The sequence below is a fragment of the Taudactylus pleione genome, unplaced genomic scaffold (genome assembly GCF_031769625.1).
Source record: "Taudactylus pleione unplaced genomic scaffold, aTauple2 ptg000080l, whole genome shotgun sequence".
Taxonomy (NCBI): Eukaryota; Metazoa; Chordata; class Amphibia; order Anura; family Myobatrachidae; genus Taudactylus; species Taudactylus pleione.
Window position 1 is genome coordinate 3160951 of NW_028284482.1, and position 16072 is coordinate 3177022.

The 16072-nt window shown below is 41.7% G+C and overlaps 1 protein-coding gene across 4 annotated transcripts in view; it reads left to right on the plus strand.

Annotated features, from left to right (window-relative positions):
* Positions 1-13298, plus strand: part of LUC7L2 (LUC7 like 2, pre-mRNA splicing factor) — a 60476-nt gene extending 47178 nt beyond the window's left edge. For all 4 annotated transcript variants that reach the window (XM_088468013.1, XM_088468012.1, XM_088468015.1 and 1 more), the window contains 3 exons: positions 1267-1361; positions 5154-5330; positions 11281-13298. In XM_088468013.1, the coding sequence (XP_088324139.1) occupies positions 1267-1361; positions 5154-5330; positions 11281-11422 (414 nt within the window). In that variant the 3' untranslated portion in view covers positions 11423-13298. The remainder of the gene's footprint in view (positions 1-1266; positions 1362-5153; positions 5331-11280) is intronic.
* The last annotated feature ends 2774 nt before the right edge of the window (positions 13299-16072 follow it).

The window sequence follows — 16072 nt, forward strand, 5'->3', positions numbered from 1 at the left end:
GGCCACTCCATTACAGACAGAATACCAGCTGCCTGCTTCTTCCCTAAATAGTTCTTGCATAATCTGGAGGTATGCTTTGGGTCATTGTCCTGTTGGAGGAGGAAATTGGCTCCAATCAAGCACTGCCCACAGGGTATGGCATGGCGTTGCAAAATGGAGTGATGGCCCTCCTTATTCAAAATCCCTTTTACCTTGTACAAATCTCCTACTTTACCAGCACCAAAGCAGCCCCAGACCATCACATTACCTCCACCATGCTTGACAGATGGCGTCAGGCACTCTTCCAGCATCTTTTCACCTGTTCTGCGTCTCACAAATGTTCTTCTGTGTGATCCAAACACCTCAAACTTCAATTTGTCTGTCCATAACCCTTTTTTCCAGTTTTCCTCTGTCCAATGTCTGTGTTCTTCTGCCCATATTAATCTTTTCCTTTTATCAGCCAGTCTCTGATATGGCTTTTTTCTTTGCCACTCTGCCTAGAAGGCCAGCATCCCGGAGTCGCCTCTTCACTGTAGACATTGATACTGGCGTTTTGCGGGTACCATTTAATGAAGCTGCCAGTTGAGGACTTGTGAGGTGTCTATTTCTCAAACTAGAGACTCTAATGTACTTGTCTTCTTGCACAGTTGTGCACCGGGGCCTCTCACTTCTTGTTTGTGCTGTTCTCTGAAGGGAGTAGTGTACACCATTGTAGGAAATGTTCAGTTTCTTGGAAATTTCTTGCTTGGTATAGCCTTCATTTCGAAGAGCAAGAATAGACTGAGTTTCACATGAAAGTTCTCTCTTTCTGGTCATTTGGAGAGTATAATCGAACCCACAAATGTGATGCTCCTGATACTCAATTAGCTCAAAGGAAGGCCAGTTTTATAGCTTCTCTAAGCTGTGCTAACATAATTGCACAAGGGTTTTCTAAACATCCATTAGTCTTCTAACGCGCTTAGCAAACATAATGTACCATTAGAACACTAGAGGGATGGTTGCTGGATATGGGCCTATATACACCTATGTAGATATTCCTTTAAAAACCAGACGTTTGCAGCTAGTATAGTCATTTACCACATTAACAATGTATAGAGTGTATTTCTGATTAATTTAATGTTATCTTCATTGAAAAAAGTGCTTTTCTTTAAAAAATAAGGAAATTTTAAGTGTTAATGTGTCACTTAAGTGACCCCAAATCTTTTGAATGGTAGCGTGTGTATGTATGTGTGCGTATGTGTGTATATATAATCTATATGTGTTTATATTTGATCTATTTTATAATAGAGAATTGTGGCAGAAAAGCAGGAGAAAAGGAATCAAGACCGGTTGAAACGCAGAGAGGAGAGGGATAGGGAGGAGCGTGAGAAACTGAAAAAAAGGTGAGGATGTTTCTGTAGTAATGGCTAGTAAGTTTCTCCTTTCAAGCTACTGTGTCAATCAATCCTGCTATGGGGGTGTGACAAGAATCTTTAAGTAGTCGCTGAAATCCAATTTGCTTTAATTCTATTTGTTTTTCAAAAGTATTCATATTTATCCATGAGACTAATTTTAATGCATTAAAGCTTTTAATATTGGAGCCAGAGTAAAATAATTGTGTGCATCACCCGTGTCTGCAAATGCATTACAACAATATAAAAGGTTTTTTAAGTATTTTTCTCTTACATTTAATGGGTAACCATGAGGTATGGAGGTGAAGTAGGATCATGTTAAGACATTTTTATTGAAGTTCTGACTACTCTCCCCTCAATATCCCCTACTATTGAATAAATAGGTGCATTTTCCTCGCAATTAATGTTCCTAAATTGAATTCTTAGTTGCAGCCCTCTCGACCTTTGGGAAGACTAAGAGACAAAACATTCCTATTGGGGACAGTATTCTGCTCCCTATGATGGACAACAGAAGGGAATACAGACTTGGTCAGCTAAGTCTTCAGAGATAGCATGGTGTTGTCATTGCCCACACTGGTTCTCCTGTGTTGAATATCAGTCTCCACATCAGGCTCAATGGTTCTCTTCTACTTTAAATACTTAGGTGGGATGAATCATAGACCCAGGCTACATTTTATGCCTGTGAAGCCACCATTAGAATGTCTTCCCAGAGAACAGATGCAAAGAGGACATTCAATATTTAGTTTCCTTGAACCTCGTCATTCCAGTCCCAGAATGGCAGTAAAGGTTGGGTTACTATTTAGAACTTTTTAAAAAATCAGAACTTCCATCACAACTTGGAGCCCATGAAATCGGTGATAAATTTCAAGTTCCTTGTGTTGGTGAACATCAGGAATGTGTACTTACAGGTTCCAATCTGGCAGAGTTTCCAGTGCCTTTTCAGTTTTGTGCTCTTGCCGTCAACATAATGATAGTGCCAAGGTTTTGTTTCCTAAACTCATGGCTGCAAACGGTTTTCAGGGCAATTAACTGAGCATTTGTGTTAGAACGAAGTGTTAAATGTTCTACCTCAGAGGACAGTAGAGCAGTTTTGAGAAAATGCCATAAAAATTCAGCCCGACAATGCCATGGCAGTAGAGTACATGAAATATTATGCATTAACCAATAATTTGCATGCTATGAGGTGAGAGAACTGGGCCTTGATTCAGTTTGGTTCGCAAGGCTGCGTACGCACGCACCCCGCTCGCTGCGACAATATGCTAATGAATGCAATCTCGCATGCAACCGCAGCTCTATACCAAAACGCCCACCACTGTATAAAGCCTGCCCACTTCCAATGACCTGCATCTGCAAGTCAGCGAAAACATCGGAACCATCCGCAGCTGTGGTTGACCTGACCCTACCGGACAAACTGCTAAACCCCCTCTCGCCATCTAGACTTCTGCCAGCGTATGCTATCGCAGGGGCTTAATTATGCACACCGCTGTAACAGCGTTTAAACGCCCAGGCACGGCTGCGTTTCTGTGACCACCCACCATCACCACCCTCAAACGGTCACTTTTTGTCAATCACTGTGTGAGGAGACTGCGTGCTCACTGCGATAGCTTCCCAATAGCAATGGCCGGTTCGCGCACTGGCACTGCTTTTTATACGCATCCGCAAAATGCAAACATCGGCTGGCTGCGTGCGAATGCAGCCTTGCGATCCAACCTGAAAGAACAGAGAATTTTGCCAATCTCTGCTTTTTTCGTATTAAGGTGAAGAGCTTGGAAGCAGTTTTTCTCAGCAGACATGCCTAACCCAATGGAGTATGGTTATTTCATCTGGAGGGGTTTCAGCTATTTTTGGTAAAAATGGGGCCAGCCAAATCTTAACATGATGGCATTTGTATTTAATCACAAGGTGGTGCAGTTCTGTACAATGACAATTGGTCGACGTGTGTTTAGTAGACTGTCGGTCCAGTGGGATTTTAATACAATTGACCTGTACCCTCTGGTAGCGATGCCTCCGCTGGTGCTGAAGAAAATTTAAATTCAAGCGATTCTGATGGCATCAGACTTAACAAAGTTTGTGGTACACTAATATGCAGAAGAAAAAAACACACAATGAGACTACCGGGTACACTCAAGAGTATAAATGCAAAAAGCAAGGTTCCGCTAATGCCGTGTTTTTAAATGCTATTATATTTTTATTGTTTCGTTATATTTCTAATAAAAAATAACCTTTATTGTATCTAATTTTAGAATCTATATAATCTTGTAAAGGAAAAAAATATTATATAAATAAAATGATAGACATTGTGTAGACAGTAAGAAAAATGTGATTAAAAAATTCCTGATTGGGCACTGGGTCACTCGTGTTGATTAGGAGTGGTCACTTGGAGTTATAGGATCTTAACAGTTTGGTCTGTTTGTATATTGTCAGTTTATTATTACTCAGTGCAGAGCAGATGTTCAGTATGGTGAATCATTGGCAACGTTTGTTTCACTTTTGTCTTTCAGTCAGAATGTTATTATTTATAGTTCGTGGTACACTGACAATCTCAGGATGGCAGAAGTCTCCAGGCGACTTTCTTTATCTTGAGTCATTCACCTCATCAAGGGTTTATTTGTGTGGATGTGGAAGCCATGATTCTTAAGGCACAGGTTTTTTTCTGACTGCGTTATCAGGGCTATTATAGGTAGCACTGTCTGCAACGTCTCAAGTACTGGTACCCTATATTTTAGAATGTAACACTCACAACAGGAGAGAAGGAAAGCATATTTATTATAAAACAAAATGTTTAATAATGAGCTTTAGGGCCTTATTTATCAAGCCGCCTTTTCATAAAATTATACAGAAAACAAAGCTGGGATACATAAAATTACGCAGAAACTTTGCTATGTAACAGCCTAATGTAGGAGATTTCACAAAAATATCTTGCAAAAGGCTAACTACCACTGCAGATTGCAGTCTCCATTATTGTCAATGGGGATTGCAGTCTGATCCCTATGTACCAAGCTCCACAAAGTATAGGTTTTCAGATCTTGATCCAAAAGGCTACCTCCATCTTTAAGCATCAGGATGAGGAGGACATTCGAAGTGGATATAGGGGAAGAAATAATCCTCCACAGTTGTGTACAACACTGTACAAGAAAGAGTGCAGTTGCCGATTTTAGAATTATAAATAGGAAATATAAGCAAGCTGCAACAACAGAGTAGTCCAAAGTATGCAATGTTTACATTAAGCCTTCTATAACCTAGATGGAACAGACTGCAAAAGCATGTATGTATATTCTATAGACCCTTTGAGAAATTATCTCTGGTTTGTAGATAATTGCTTATGTAGCCAATAAGGGATAATGCAAAAAGAAGCTGCTAAATGAATACATGAGGCTAAAGCCAAGCTAGTTTCTTACAAAGCACCACTATTAATGGAAATGGGATAGTATTTCTCCAGTTGGAAAATTAGTTGGTTTTCCTCCAGTTATCACCTTTCCTTCATTTTGAACTTCTACATCTGATCAGTCGCTGCTTAGTTCTCTCAGAGCAGCAAAGTTGATAGTCAGGGTTCCAGTAAATAGTGGTAGTCCAAGAAGAGGCTTCCCCACTAAGTAACAGTATTGGAAATGGAGGTCATTATTAGAAATCATGTTAACAGAGTAAAACCTTTTAAAGCTGTTTGAACTGCATTAATGTTAATTGGTACATGTATTACTTTGTGTACCAGTTAAGACACCATACTTTTCTTTGGGATGTGTGCCTTTTGGTAGCTATTGAATGGTGCATTTTGGTTTCATCCAGGTCAAGATCCAGAGAAAGACGCAAACCTCGTTCTTCTTCCCGGGACCGTAAAAGAAAAACACGTTCCAGATCCCGTGATAAACGTCATCGTCATAGATCACGTTCAGATAGTCGCAGCCGTAGCCGCAGTCACCATCGCAGTCGTGACAGGAGTAGGGACCGGAGTTCCAAGTCAAAGTATGTATTTAGTTATTTTATAAAAATTTTTTAAACATACATAAGTAAAAAAAATAAATAAAATTGCCAAAGCTGCGGAAATCTTGCAAAATGACAGGTTAACTTTACGTGAACTTTCGGCTTCACTTGGCATCTCATTCAAACTGGTTCAGCATATTGTGACAAAGGAACTGAAAATACATTGCGTGTGTGCCAGGTGGGGTACCCAGATATCTCACAGAACAGACGCGATGACTTGAATAGTGCAAGAACACCGCACAAATGTGGACAGGATACCAGATTTCCTGACATCGATTGTGACGAATCGTGGATTCGTCCTTATGATTCGCAATCTATGGAAACACGCAAATTTGCCTCTGTTCAAAAAATTGTGTGATTCCTTCGGTGTGTGAAATTGTGCTTTTGCTGTTCTTTGATGCGCACGGTATTATCTTACAGCAATGGGGTCCCTGTGGACAGACAATTAATGGTGACTACTATGCAAACGTCCTGAAAACCCATTTGTGTGGAGCCACAGGAAGAAAAGACCACATTTGCTAAAGAAACAGTGGTTTTTGCTCAAAGACCATGCCCGTCCACATGTTGCTGCTGTTGCATTGGCAGCACTGTCTGAAATTAATGGGGGAACACTGGAACACCCTCAATATAGCCTGGACATGGCACCCTGTAATTTCTGGGCATTCTCAACTCTGAAAAAAGAACTGGGCGGAAAGAAGTTTTCAACTAATTATGAAGTAAACAATGCCACAGCTGCAACACTAAAAGTGATGTCACAAAACAGTCTACTTCACTTCTTTGAATCATTTTTGAAACACTGAAAAAAATTTAGTGAATGTGAAGGACGCTACTTTTATTTTTATTTTTTATTTTTTTATTATTATTCAGAATCTGATGACTCCACAGGATCTGAACATTTCTTTTTCAGTCTCATATACACACACTAGGGCTGATTGAAAAGTAATATGTGTGTATATATGTGTGTGTGTGTGTGTGTGTGTGTATATATATATATATATATATACACACACACACACACACACAACCTTCTCGTTCAATGTTTTTTGTTTAAATTACTTTCAACATAGTAGATTAATACTGAAGACATCAAAACTATGAAAGAACACATATGGCATTATGTTGTAGACAAATCAAAATATGTTTTATATTTTAGATTCCTCAAAGTGGCCCCCTTTTGCTTTAATGACAGCTTTGCACACTCTCTTGGCATTCTTTCAATCCGCTTCATGAGGTAGTCTCCTGGAATGGTTTTGAATTAACAGGTGTGCCTTGTCAAGAGTCAATCTGTGGAATTACTTGCCGCCTTAATGTGTTTGAGACAATCAGTTGGTTTGTGCAGAGGTAGGGTTAGTACACAGTGGACACCACTATTTGACTACTGTTGTAATCCATATTATGGCACCAACCACTCAACTCAGTAAAGAGAAACGACAGTCCATAATTTTCACCAATTTTTCAAGAACTTTGATGGTTTTCGCAACTGCACTTGAGGATACATTGAAACGCTATGATGAAACTGGCTCTCATGAGTACTGCCCCAGGAAAGGAAGACCAAGAGTTACCTCTGCTGCAGAGGATAAGTTCATTAGAGTTGCCAGCCTCAGAAACTGCTACTTAACAGCACCTCAGATTGGAGACCACATAAAGTCTCCACAGAGTTCAAGTAGCAGACAAATCTCAACATCAACTGTTCAGAGGAGACTGCGTGAATTAGGCCTTCATGGTCGTATTGCTGCGAAGAAGCCACTACTGAGGATGAACAACAAGAAGAGGAGAATTGTTTGGGCCAAGAAACACAAGGAATGGACATTAGACCAGTGGAAATCTGTACTTTGGTCTGATGAGTCCAAATTTTAGATTTTTGGTTCCAACTGCCGTGTCTTTGTGAGACGCAGAGGTGGTGAGTGGATGGTTTCTGCATTTGTGGTTCCCACTGTGAAGCATGGAGGAGGAGGTGTGATGGTGCTTTGCTGGTGACACTGTTGGTGGTTTATTCAAAATTCAAGGCACACTTAACTAGCATGGCTACCACAGCATTCTGCAGCGCCATGCCATCCCATCTGGTTTGTGCTTACTGGGACCATCATTTGTTTTTCAATAAGACAATGACCCGAAACACCTCCAGAGCTACTTGACCAAGAAGGAAAGTGATGGAGTGCTGCGTCAGATGACTTGGCCTCCACAACTACATGACCTAAGCCCAATTTAGCTGGTTTGGGATGAGTTGGACCGCAGAGTGAAGGAAAAGCAGCCAACAAGTGCTCAGCACCTCTGGGAACTCCTTCAAGACTGTTGGAAAACAGTTCCAGGAGACTACCTCATGAAGCTGATTGAGAGAATGCCAAGAGTGTGCAAAGCTGTCATCTAAGCAAAAGGGGGCTATTTTGAGGAATCAAAAATATAAAACATATTTTGATTTGTTTAACACTTTTTTTGTTTACAATGTGTGTGTGTGTGTGTGTGTGTGACTGTAATGACATTGTATTCAAATACATATACTTTAATATGTAGTTGGTCCCTCCTTTTGCAGCTATGACAGCTTCCACTCTTCTTGGAAGGCTGTCCACAAGATTTATTCTGTGGAGCATTTATGATGTCAGGCACTGATGTTGGACAAGAAGGCCTGGCTTGCAATTTCGTTCCTGTTCAGCCGACAGGTGCTCGATGGGGTTGAGGTCAGGGCTCTGTGCAGGCTAATCCAGTTCTTCCACACCAAACTCATCAAACCATGTCCTTGCTTTGTGGACTGGGGCACAGTCATGCTGGAATAGAAAAGGGCCTTCCCCCAAACTGTTGCCACAAAGTTGGAAGCATAGCATTGTCCAGTTTTGGTATGCTGAAGCATTAAGGTTGCCCTTCACTGAAGATAAGAGGCCTAGCCCAAACCCTGAAAAACAGCCCCATAACATTATCCCTCGTCCACCAAACTTAAGAGTTGGCACAATGCAGTCAGGCATGTAACGTTCTCCCGGCATCTGCCAAACCCAGAGTCTCCCATCTGACTGCCAAACAGAGAAGTGTGATTAGTCACTCCACAGAACATGTTTCCACTACTCCAAAGTCCAGTGTCTGTGTGGTTTACACCTCCCCATCTGAGGCTTGACATTGGATTTGAAGATGTGAGGCTTGCATGTAGCTGCTCGGCAATGGAAACACATTCCATTATCTCCCGTCGCACAGTTTTTGTGCTTACATTTAATGCCAGTGGAAGTTTGGAACTCTTCAGCTATGGATTCAGCAGAGCGTTGGCGACTTTTACGCACCATGTGCCCTAGCAGTCGTTTACCCCGCTCTGATTTTACATGATCTTCCGCTTCGAGGCTGAGTTGCTGTTCCTAAACGCTTCCACTTTCTAATATCACTTACAGTTGACTGTGAATTTTCATCCCTGCTGGATATTCCAAACAGTCTTATTGCAAAAGTGGCATCCTATTACAGTACCACACTTGAAGTCACTGAGCTCATTTTGTATCATAAATGTTTGCAAATGGAGACTGCATGGCTAGGTACTTGATTTTATACACCTGTGGCAACGGGTCTGATTGAAACACCTCAATTCAATAATTAACAAATACTTTTGTCCATATAGTGTGTATTTATTTATTTTGCTATTTTTCAGCAGGAACTCCGTTCCTGAACTTCTCATTAACTTTGATGTAATGTCCTGGGCAAAAATGTATTTTCCATAAGATAAGTTTTATTTTAAATGCAATTTCTTCTTCATCCTCCATAGGGGACAGAGGGACTACGCTGAGTATAGGGCAGGCAGTATGAGTAAGCAGCGCCGGGGTGTCCTACAGGACGCCTGCGCTGCCGCTCCACCAGCTCTGGCGAGAGGGTCAGCGACCTTGACCGGGTCCTCGCAGCACACAGAGAAGCAAAGGTAAGGCGGCTCCCTGCTTGAAGGGTTTTCACGGTCAGTCATTCGTACCATGTTGAATGCGTGAAAACCCTGCTCCGTTAGAATTTATCATCTGGTTTGGCGTACGTACTTCTGGTGTTCTACCAGGGGCCTTAACCCCAGATCCTACAGGCTTTCCCGAGTCCTCTCGTTTCTACAAGAGGGTCTTCGCCTTTCATCCTCAAAAGTGCAGGTTTTTGCCCTTTCAGTTCTTTTCCAGAGACAGATTACCTTGATGCCTGATGTCCGTACTTTCATTCATCCACGTGCAGCCCCCGTTTGTTCCTCCGGTGGCTCTGTGGGATTTGTCCTCTGTGCTTCAGGCTCTTCAGTCTTTTCCATGTGAGCCAACGAAGGGCCACAGAGTCCAAAGCTCAAAAGGAGGAGTGCACTGTCGTGTCTTTCTCCTTTTCTGGTGTTTCATTCGGATCGGGCGGTTCGGCTAGGCTACCCTCTGAAGGTAGTTTCTAGATTTCACCTCAATCAGGACATTGTGGTCCCGGGTTTCCAGTCTCCGGAGGTTTCTGAAGGGGATGCCTCTTTAGATATTATGAGGGCCCTCCGGATCGATGTAGAACGTACCAGGGATATCCGGAAGTGTAATTCCCTTTTCATCCTCTATGGCTTCCATAAGCGGGGCTGGGCAGTTACGAAGCAGACCTTGGCCAGAAGGCTCCGTTTAACCATCCGCCACGCGTACCTGGCGGCGGACCGTCCTGCCCTGGCCGCGGTGACTGCTCATTCCACCAGGTCGATTGGTACCTCTTGGGCAGCTCGTTGTGGCACCTCTGCTGAGCAACTTTGCAGGGCAGCCATGTGATCTTCTCACACATTTGGCCATTTTTATTTTTCTTGACACCTCCGCGGATGTGGCTTTTGGGCGAAGGCTACTCAGTGCATCTCAGGAGCGTCTCCTCCCTTAGGGGAATTGCTTTGGGATGTCCCAGCGTAGCTCTGTGTCCCCTATGGAGAATGAAGAAGAAAAGTAGACATGTCTTACCTGGTTAAGTCCTTTTCTTCTAATTCCATAGGGGACATTGGACACCCACCCTGACTCACCTGGCTTGCGGGGTTTTCCTCGGTTTCTGGTTTCCCTGTCTCTTCAGGTGTGTTTTGTATCTGTGCGTGTGCTGGTCTTCCTTCTCCTTCTTCCCGGTTCTGCCTTGGGCTTTCTAACTTGACTGGCCTGCCTGGTGCTGGTTGCGGGGTATAGGAGGAGGAGCCTGGGCTGCTGAAGTGTGAAAGTTTTAACTGTTTGGTGCCCAGACTCTACTGCCTGCCCTATATCCAGCATAGTCCCTGTCCCCTGTGGAATTCGAAAAAGAGGACTTAACCACAGCATTACTATAGAGCACAGGTCCTCAAACTCTGTTCTCAGGACTGCAAACAGTGCATGTTTTCCAAATTTCCTCACAGAATCAAGTGAAATAATTAGCTTCACCTTTGGATCTTTTAAAATGAACACACCTGTGCACCTGCTAGGAGACCTGGAAAATGTGACCTGTGCGGGACCCTGATGATCGAGTTTGAGAACCACTGCTATAGAGCCACTGCTGATTATGGATTCACCCTTCTGGCTGATGGTACTTCATTTGTTAGTGTGGCTTATATTTTATATGAATTTATGCTGTTTTTAAGATTATTCCAATTAAAGCAGAAAACTGTTTTTTGTATTTAATTGCAATGTATTTGCATTGTTTGTATTTGTTTCATATGACTTTCATTTATTAGTTTGTCAAGACACAATTCTTTGTATATGACATTTTTTTTATATTGTGTACAGATCGAGTAATGCACCTCTAGTATTTACTAAGAACTCGGCCATGCCACATCTTTATGTAGTCACTGTGCATACGTTTTCAAACTATTATTTGATCCTCATTGTTTAAAAGTTGTAAAATAAATTTGCTTAACTTGGATTGGTACATACTTAGAAAATTATGGCAAAATGGAAATCTTACATATTCAAATGTTTATGAAACTTACTAATTTGTCAATATACTAATGTTAATAATTGTTTGTTTTATCTAGGTCTTCCAGAGACAAAGAGAGATCATCAAAAGATAGGGAGCGATCTAGAGACTGTGATCGCAAACAGAAGAAACGCAGCTATGAAAGTGCTAATGGCAAATCGGGGCATAGCTCTGAAGAACGTGAGGCTGGAGAGATCTGACCGTCCACGGTCCACGTTTCTTTCACTCAAAACTGTGGCTTAGTCTACAGTTTATTCAAAGGGACAAAATAAGTCTGCCACTTCTGCTAGAATAGATGTAAAGTCAAGCCTAAATTTGGTATATGTTTCCTCAAAATGGACTGTACATACAGTTTTTTTTGTTACAGTTGAATTGAACACCAATAAACGCTATGTAAAATAAATGCTAATTTTCCCTGGAAGAATTGTCCGGAAAGGTCTTCACTGAGTGATGCCCCATTAGCCTTTTCTGTACTTTTATTTGCATTCAACTTAAGACTTAGAACATTTTGTTTTTATGAAAGACTTTCTACTGCTGTAATTGCCAATGTTTTTACGTTAGATTTTTTTTTTTTTATTCTTTAGAAGCAAGATGGATAAATGTTTATCATTTAACAAGTATTAAATTGGCCAACTTAACATGTTAATAGTGTGCATAAAAATCACAATTACCATAAGTTTTTCACTCTTGATATTTAAGTTCCCACGTCAATCAGCTGTCTTGACTATAGCAATGTGGGGAATTATTTATTTTCTGGTCCAAATGGCAGTTTCCCCTTTTAAAAATAGTAGAACACTTATAGAAGTTTTAGCCTCTCTGCATATGTACTCAAGTACAACATCCACCAGTGCATTTCCAAAACAAATGAAACCTGGCAATGGGTGGTCTCTATAAATATCGCAATGTGATTTTGAATTTTCAGTGTGACTGGGTTAAAGGTTCAATGATACATTATCAAGGTCACAAAAAAGACCAGAATGAATCACATTATCAAGGTAACAAAAAAGACCAGAATTAATTATTATTTAATCTAAAAGGTAAATTGCTTTATGTAAAAGAGTATTGATAACATTCACAAATGTATGTGTACCGTCGGGTACACACTTGAACGATATATCGACGGGTGTATACCCGATATGTCTGAACGAAGACGTTCAGACATATCTGATCGGCCCTGCAGGGCGGCCGTTAACTATATACCTAGAAAAGATATCTTTTCTTCTGGCTGTCTGTATGGCCGACTGTCCTATATATCACCCGCAGAAGTCATTTGAATGACGTCACTAGTTTATTCTAATGACTGTTGTCTGAAAGATTGGTCTATGCACTTGCCAATCATTAGATAGAATAGCCGGCCGACCTGCTGGCCAGGTGTTTACTCAGCTTAAGAGAGATCCCAGATGATCGTCCTCTATTCTGCATTCCAAACTTAACTCAATACAGGAGGCACGAGATGATCCAAGAAGGGTGAGGTTTATATTTTACCTGGCCGCATCAGACCCAACAAGCACCTTTCCTGATCCTGCCCAGATGAGATATATAATAAAATGTACAAAATTTAAATATCAAACTGCTATTATGGTATGTTATGTTTTACTTCTATACCTGTGAGAAGAAGATGCCTTTTATTTTTGAATCAAGCTGCGTTTTAAGTTTACTCCCTTTTTGAATGTGAGCAAATGTTGAGTTTGCGTGCTTGAACCATGTTCTACTGTTTACAATCGGTGCAGAGAAACCATGTGACACAATATGCGTGCAAGTGGTTCCTAGAACATCCTTGTAATAAAATACATCATATTCAAGGTAAAATGCTTACTGCTGTTATGTTCTTGTATAGTATCTACCATAGGAGCCAGAGCATAATTTTTTAGCTGGTATGGATTTTAAAAGCCAGGATTGTAAACACTTATTTTTCTCTTCAATTTCTGTAACCAGAATAGTCTATTTTGAAGGTTTTGATGGATCAATATACATTAGCAATACTAGCTTAAAATCATTTGTGTTTTAACAGTTCAGTTGATTTTGTTTTCTGTACTCAATGGTTATATTGTCTATTAAAAACTAATATTAAGTCTATTTTTTTCTAAGCATTTTTTTTTTGTTAGGCGATTTATCTTTTTATTTAACTTGTCTAGTGCGTGGGTTCCTAAAAAGAAAATGCATTCCAGCTGTGTAAACATGTCATAGCAATGGGGGCACTTATTTTATTTTTATTTGTGTCTATTTAACAATATATATTTTATTACACAAAATTAATACATTAAATATATATAATAAAAAGCCAATTATGCTTCAAAAAGACACACCACCTAAATGTATCAACCTCCAATAGAGGAAATGATGAAACAATTTATCAACAGAAATACTGTAGGCTCCATTTAGGGATATGTAGATACAAGTTCCTCTATAGATAAGCATATAATTTGCTTTAGCTGAAATAAAGGGAGTTTTTATTTTTCCTTCCACATATAGGCAGAGTCTGTGATTAGCACTAAAAGTATTAGACCCACATCCAGATGAGTTGGATTGCAGAGCGTGTTGGCAAAAAAGCTTCCAATTATGTTTTAAGACCAAATAGCAGCAGCACGATTGTGAGCATTTAAGTGTCCTGGTATATTTACCCAGCCTCCTCCCGACAGATCACATAGGGGAATACTGGTCCGGTCTTTGGGCCTGATTCAGAGCCGGACGCTCTGACAAGAGCGCTCGCTCTGAATCAGGGCCCTCTTATCGGAGCGGCCTCCTGCCCGCTCGCATAGCTGTGGGTGACCACCCACAGCTTATGCGAGCGGCCAAAAAGATGGTCGCGATGGTCAACAAGCCCAGGAGTGCTTTTGGCTCTCAGAGCCAAAAGCACTCCCACTGACATCACTAGTGATGTCAGTGGGGCCGGACCCAGACGGTAGGCGTTCCCATGGGAACGCCTCTGTCTGGGCAGCAACGCCCCCGGCATGCCCACCAAAGGAGGCGTGCTGTCACCCACCATCGACAGCACGCCCCCTTTGGTGCGAGACCCATAGCGACGGCTTGGCCGTCGCTATTCGGGTCTCTCGCATGCGCACGACTAAGCTCCCTCCGTCGTGCGCATGCGCACTAGGGCGATATCGACCCGCTTGCGAGCGGGTCTGAATCAGGCCCTTTATCCTCTGCTCCGGCTGCTTCACAGGTTACGCTGGAACTGGTGCATGACCTTTACACTCGCTGTGGCTGCAGCTTAAAATACTCGGGCAGCACTAAAGGTCAGTGAGCCGTCCTTACAAATAGGTTTAAATGATGCTTGTTCTTTTTAGCACCAGGGTCTCCTTGTGCATTCCAGAAGACTCGGCGATCAGTATCACGGTGGTGTATCAAAAAGAAGCGTCCATCCTTAACATGTTTCAAAATGTACTGACTGTTTCTTCAGAAGGTGAGCAAATAATACTGGCTTCTCAATGTGTCCTTTTTAAATCACTCTTGTTAAATCAAAACTTTGGATATAATAATCCTGAGTGAAATTCTATCAGCTGAATGGTATCTGATAGATAACACTGGGGAACGAACAAAAAAAAAAAAAATTCTTGCCAAGGATTTAAGATCGATTTGAGAGTACTCGCAGGTCCTATTTTCGCATTAGACCTTCGCTATAGCTGAATTGGCTCCAGTTTAAAATGAATGAAAAATTATAAAATTCTATTATTTTGTCCATTTGAAGTACCTTACTAGTCTAGGCCTGCTTTACTTAAAAAAGCAAAACTAAGTTGATTGTTAACTACCCTCTTTCAACAATAACAAGAATTTGTTTTATTTGTGATAACGTAGCTGGTATTCACGTTTGAGACACATAATACATTTAAATCTCACTAAAGCTGGGAGGAAGTGTAGCAGTGAACTGCCTCTCTGTATCAAACTGGGTTTAATGAAACAATTTGTAAAAGCATTGGACGAGTCAGGCGATTGTTTCACGTATATTTGTCGAACATTTCCATCTTAGTATTGAAAAATTGAAGGCAAGAATTTTTGACTGCCCACAGATACGGAAACTGGTGAAGGATCCAAATTTTACCACGTCTATGACTGAAACCGAATCTGAAGCATGGCTGCCTTGTGATTGCCTAAAAATGTTTGAATGACAGACTCATAACTCAGACAACTATGAATTAGTCCACAACATGCTAAAATGTTTCGAAAAGTAGGTGCCAACATGAGTATTAAAGTACATTTCACCTTCATCCACTAGGGGACACTGGAGTTCAAGACAGTGGGGTATAGGCGGTGGTAGAGTAGAGTCTGGCACTTTAAATAATTTAGAAGTGTGACTGGCTCCTCCCCATCTATGCCCCATCAGCCCCAGTTTTTAGAATGTGCCCGAGAGTCGGTAGCACATCAGGCTGTCTCCAGCCTTTTCAAATATTTTTAAAATCATAATGAGGGCAGACAGACTGTTTTCTGTGACAGTCTGCTATTTGGGAGCCGCCACGGCTACTGCAGCATGTGTCCAGCGTCCCTGAAGGGGGGCTGTAAATTATTGAGTCATCGGACTGAGCGGGGCGCGCCACAGCTGAAACCGGCTTGTGTCCAGGTCCCCTGCTCGCCCTCTCCTGCCCAGCCTCCCATCTGCAGCAGTGGTGAATATGACCATCACCCCTGACTAGCAAGGGAGTGGTGGAAGAAACTGCGCAGTGTCAGTTTCTCACACACAGGAAACAGCACATGCTCTCCCTCCTTTTGTCACAGGAGGAGATGTTGCGCCCTGCTGATCACAAGTCAGTGCAAACGCTGACATCTTAAGGGCCTGTTGCAGCTGCGTCCGGGTCCTCCTCCCTAAGCCCAACAGCGCTACTGACAAGAGCAGGTGATGTAGGCGCGCTAAA